At 42.2% G+C, this 6,000-nt stretch overlaps 1 protein-coding gene across 1 annotated transcript in view; it reads right to left on the bottom strand.

Moving 5' to 3' along the window:
* Positions 1–4,594: 4,594 nt before the first annotated feature.
* LOC147606003 (coatomer subunit beta'-1-like) overlaps positions 4,595–6,000 on the bottom strand; it is a 30,074-nt gene continuing 28,668 nt past the window's right edge. Inside the window, exons 22-24 of the mRNA XM_086792787.1 lie at positions 5,884–5,990; positions 5,641–5,773; positions 4,595–5,543 (exon numbers count right to left, since the gene is read on the bottom strand). Of these exons, the coding sequence (XP_086648913.1) occupies positions 5,400–5,543; positions 5,641–5,773; positions 5,884–5,990 (384 nt within the window). The 3' untranslated portion in view covers positions 4,595–5,399. The remainder of the gene's footprint in view (positions 5,544–5,640; positions 5,774–5,883; positions 5,991–6,000) is intronic.

Here is a 6,000-nt window from a genome sequence, read left to right as displayed (position 1 = left end):
CCCCCTTGTTTACTACATCCATGAGCCCCCCATCCTTGAATCATTCCACGAGGGAATGGATCTCAACGAGGACCCACTGTAGACTACTCCAAAAGAAGCCAGGACTATGGGAAGGACTCTAGGGTGTCCTCACATACCCTCCAAACATGTGGGATCTCATATTCCAAGGCAACTTACATAGTCACTTGGATATGCCCTTTGACATGGCCAAAATCTATCTTGTGAACCAACACATGGATTCCTTCTTTGCCCAATGGAAAATTGACCACCATCATGCGGCACACCAAAGGAGGCTGGCATTTTGTTAACCCCAAGTACTACCCAGTCGTCATTGTAGGTCACATAATAGTCCAGCCCAGGTGGCATATGCCCTATCTCCTTGCTAATCACCAAATATGGCAAGAATACATGGCCATACCCAGAGAAATCTGCATAGATCCCAAGCTCATGCGAGCTAAAAGGAGGTGGTCTTGGTGCAAGTTCTTGCGCATAGAAGGCAAAGGGCCTGCTTATAATTTCTCCTACATTGATGCCCCCACACCCCTCACTACTACAGAAATGCAGCTTTGAATGAAGAACTTTAAACCAAGGTCCCTTACCCTACTATTGTCACCACATGCTGGTTCTTCCAACTCATCATCCTCATCCTGGAGGAGGTGCCAACAAACTAACGGATAAGGAAAATTAGCTAGTCTTTGATCTCAATGAAGGTCTCAACTTCCATCAATAGCTCAGCCTTTATGGCATGGTCAAATACTTCCATGGCACCATCAATGTTCACACCTTCGAAGACATGCCAAGATATACAGGTTTTAGAAACCCTTTGAGATCATGAGTCGATATCTTGCCAATGGCTTTTCCACAAGCCCTTTGTCACATCTTTCTATGAGACCGATAGTATGTTTGGTACCAATGTGGTGGGTTCATAAGTCTCATCCCACATCAAGCATAGCCTACTTCCTGTCCAATCTTTTATGGACACACTTTCGGTACAAAACCCTTGTCCATGGGTACCCACACACACACAAAGAACGAAGTCAAAGAAAGCAGAATGCAACGTGTCAAGAGCAGAGTGTTAGAGTTTTCACTTGAAGAAGCTTCTACAGAGGCCCACCTTTTTTTGCAATGCCCATGCACATCACGTACAATATCTATGAGCTCTGCATGTGGTAGATGCATAGGCACTATTCTTTCACAAACCTACATTGAGCCTTATCACCAACACCCATCCAAGTACATTTTTGGGGATGGGGGACCAAGGTGGACACGCCAGCTTGGCCCATGATATGACCGATCACCTAGACCTTACCTAAATCAACAGGAACCTTCCATGACCTTGTCTTCGACCACCCCACCCACCAGTTATCCCCAATGCCTCTCTCTCATGTGCTTAATAATGCCAAATCCATCAAGGCATAAAGGCCACCTAGCTCCCTTACAGCAATAACTGTGGGGACAGCCATGCGTAAATCCATTGCCATACCTCAAATACTCTAATGATCTTAACTCCCCACGACAAGGGAAATCAAGTAAATGTCAAAGAAGGTAGCGAAGAGAGTCAAAGAAAGCAATTGAGTTGGAGAAGTCTTCTTGTTAGAGAAGTGTACACATATATGTGCACACCTTCCACCCATTGCCCATGCATGTCACTTGTATATTTCATTACATGTATCACAATTTCTTTTGACTTCCCGTATCTCTCAAGGCACGCACATACATATGCACATGCAACTAACCTCATCAATGCAAACCCTCTAGGTACATCTCTGGATGTGGGGACCATAGCAAGCTGAAGCATGGCCCATATCACCCAAAGAGCCCTCGACCTTGCAGGCACCTCCAACAAGCTTCCCTCCCTATATCCTCTACTTCAACTCCAATTCAACACCAACACCTCACCTTGGTTTTGATATATTTGTCAAGTAACAGCATAATCTCTTGGCATCACGATATGAGATCCGGGCATCATAACTTGTCATGTCAAGCTGCCATGGACCTCTATCTACCCATGTTAATCATTCCATGGAGTTGTCCTGGCACTCATTCTGCCCCTCACAACAGGGTGTGGACCACTTCTACCAACTACCTCGTGTTGAAAGCTCTGCACCACTTCCACAACCAATAGAGACCTACCATGGAGAACCTCTACATCGCCTATCACTTTCCCTGCCTCCTCAATAAGCTATGTATCGTCACAGCTACCCAAAGCTTCCCATCACCTTACCATGCATGTGGTTGTGGATCGGTCCTAAACTATACCACTTAACCACCACGATCGCCAAATGAAAAGAAAAAGATAATTTAAGGGACTCTTATCTGTGTCAAGTCATGCCTTAGAAATGATAAGAAAAAATAAACTAGTTTAAGTAGTGAACTAAGGGCCCATCAATAGTTGAAGTAGCGAACCCCCCCAAAAAAAAAAAAGAAAAAAAAAAGATAGTTTTAGTGAACTAAGGGCCCATCATAATAAGAATTGTTACTCTCTCCTTAAAGATGGTCTTCGCTAGCATCACTTAAGGAGCACTGAAAGCTGCCAAATATAACCAAAAAATTACCCACGATAAGCCAGGGATTGGAACCTTGTAAAATTAAGTATCAAGGAAAATCACATGCCGTGAAAAAGAGGCTTGAAAGCAACCCTCTTAGAGGAGCTATTGCAATAGCTAGGCGCAGACTCCACGGAATTAGAGAGTAATTACAAGCAGGAGGTTCCAGAGCTTGTATGCATGCAGGAGGTTCCAGAACTTACACTATGCATGAATATCAATTACAAGCAGAGAGGTTCCAGAGCTTGTATGCATGCATATCAACCATGGCGTGTTTACCACTAATCAGCGATTAAGCAGCATGAAAGCATAAAAGGGAGAGGCGGCGAAAGCAAGCACGCACAGCCCAAACCTTGGCCGTCCCGACAAAGAAAATACCTATAAGAGTAATTAAGAAATGATTATTGGTCAAACTCAAGCCAATTTTTATCTCATAAACCACATTTTGATCAAGATTAGTTAAGGATTGATTAGTTATCACACTCAGCCAATTTTTAGGTTGTAAACCAAAGCTTAATCAGTTATTCAATTGCGAAGTTAATTATTAATCAATTAGCAACATAATTGCTACGCTATAAATCGGTTCAAGAAATGACTAGTGAGCTTCCCTTCGTTCGCTCATTAGCAATTACAGATTGAATTTCGTGATATCTCATAATCAAAACCATTAAAATTTTTAGTTAGTGATAAAAGCTATTGATTTTGCCTTCACTCTCCAGTAAACATTTAATCATTGTTATTCTGCATGATTCTTATCACAATTTTCAAGTTCGGCATTGAATTGAGAGTTATTTCGTAAATCATTTAGGTTGGTTAAATCACCATTCATTCCTCTTGCCATTGCTTGCATAGTCCATAACTTTGAGCTAGAATTTTATGATTGATGCATATAACTGCTTGTAATACGCCCAAATTGAAGCTTTTTTTTCATCTTCACTAATTGCTCTTAATTAATGATTTAGTTAGTAGAAAACTAGGCTAAAATTAAACCATCATATCTCTGCACAAAACCTGTTCCCTAATCAACTACGAGTATTTATCTGACAATCTCGAGCAAAGGGGGCTTGAGTTCACCATGACTGAAGTTTACTCCCTGCTGATTTCATTCCCAGTGGTCATACTAGCATATTTTTGAGTTGGTAGGGGTGCTGGGTATGACACAAGGTCCAACATGGACACTTTACCTACATGTCTCCTCGGGTTGTTGGTTGGGGTGGGAGAGAGAGAGAGAGAGAGAGAGAGAGACAGGTTAAAGCGCTCCAGGAGAGAGGGAGAAAGAGTACCACAAGTGTCTATGAGACTGCTGGTTTCTCAATATAGATCCATTATGCACATTCTACATACTACGAAAAATGACACCAACATACTACAAAATAGCCAAAAGAAAATGCAAGACGAACTACATTAAAGTAAGAAAGCTAAGGACACAGATTCAATCCTCGTTGGATTTACGTCCTAGTAGCTATAGAAACCAAAAAAGAAGTTGCAAAATCCGATCGAGACTTGTTCTCCTCGTGCTTTGGAATGTGTACCCTATAGAGGAGATGTTACTCAATGCCATTCAGGTGCTTAGTGGATGCATGGGATATGCTAGAGCATCCATTTTGGCTATGTGATTGCATGGGATATGCTAGTAAATCAGATGCAGTGGTAACCCAATCTAGGGTGTACATGGGCAGAGAGTTATTCCATACTTTTTCTTTGTCCAATTGACATAGTTTTTGGTAGTGAGATTTATACATGCACCACAACGTGAAAAACTGCTGATCGCTTGTCCATGTATGTGCAAAGATCACTTGTCCATGTGTGGCTTGCACCAAGAAACGGTTGGTTTACCTTTTCGGATGTTCACCTCAAACCAAAAGTTGGCAAAGATAACCAGCATCATATCAACGCATCACACAAGCAAGTCTTTAATTCTTTTGAGGTAACCAATCTGTCAGCAGGTGAACCCCCCCCCCCCCCCAAAAAAAAAACCCTTTGATTACACATGATAACCCATGTTTACTAACAGTCAATGGAATTCAAGCTCGTGAGAGCTAGAGAGCTAGCTTAACTGCAAATTAATTGGAGAAAAGAAAGGACATGTGATTGCCATTGTTTTCTTAAACTTGAGAACTGTGCACTGTGCATGGCTGAGGTTGCTTCCCTTTTCTTAAAACTCCTTTGCATCTAAATCCATTACCACTGCCATTGGAAACTTTCCTTCTTTAAATTAAAGAAGGAATGCACTATGAATGGCTTAGATTCAACTTTTTTTTTTTTGCAGTCATCATGCCTTGATCCCTCTCCTCTCTGCATCTAAATCCTGCCACCTCTAAAACGCAAATGCAGAAGGGAAAAGCATGTATATGAGGAACATGCTTTCTCTTGTATATAGCTTTGAGAAGCCATAAATAACCCCCATCATCAAAATACCAGCATAGGGGGTATACATGGTACTCAACATCAAAACCAGGAAGCTTAGTCAAAAATGCTCTCAAGAAATTACAACCTCCACACTGGACAACTGGAGGTGGTGAAGCATGTCGTGGTCATACTCAAGACGGTCTCACCAACCTCAAATCCTAGCCTCTTACAACTCAAGGACTGGTCATATGAAATTCGACCTTTATGTTCCTTTCATGCAGGAAACCCTCAACTTTCATACTCTTGTCTCTCTGAAAAGCTTTCCGACGTCCTCATTACAAAGATATGCAGAAGAAAAGACCTGACCTCTGACGTTCCCTGAAATATTGATGTGCCAAGCTCATCTTATGCTCCTCGTACTTGTCCAAAAATTTGACGTTGCACCGAGCTTGTCTCAAAGGCATTGTAGTGGACAGGTAACTTCATAAAAACCAAGTTTCAAGATCACTCGTGATTCTCTACAGTCCATTCCTCGGCTTCATCACCGCCATTGACAAGCACCTCCCCATCTGCTGGCTCATCATATTCGTAACCATTGACCAACACTCCACCATCCTCTTGAACAAAGTCTTCAGCCATATCCTCAGCCTTAACAGCAACACCAACACATATCAGAACAATGGCGTGGCAACATTGGAAGCAGAAATTATTATCGAGTGCAGTGAACCTTGAGAAGTATTCCAACCTCATGAAAGGAGTCCCCATTCTCAGCAGGTGTCTCCTCACTGTTCAGATGCAATGCCTTCAACTCACCAATTATGTCCACCTTCATGCTTTCCAGATGGTTAACATAATCACTCGCCGGTGAAAGCTTCTCTCTGAAACACGTTTTTCAAACAGTAAGTATTTCCAGAGCACAAACACCTCAGGTGAAAGGGAATTCCAAGGCATACAGCAGCAAGTAAAATAAGGTCAATGTGCTGCAGACCTAAAGGTCTTCATTCTTGTTTCTGCCTCTAATGCCCAGTGCCAGTCTGGGAAAAGATTTGGATACTCTTCTGGGTCTGCCAAAGATTCGGCGGCCTTCTGATTGATCTGCATATTT

The sequence above is a fragment of the Cibotium barometz genome, chromosome 58 (genome assembly GCF_041138505.1).
Source record: "Cibotium barometz isolate CiBa-2024 chromosome 58, ASM4113850v1, whole genome shotgun sequence".
Classification (NCBI taxonomy): Eukaryota; Viridiplantae; Streptophyta; class Polypodiopsida; order Cyatheales; family Cibotiaceae; genus Cibotium; species Cibotium barometz.
Note: the sequence above shows the minus strand (reverse complement) of the source record. Positions and strands in the feature narration are given on the sequence as shown.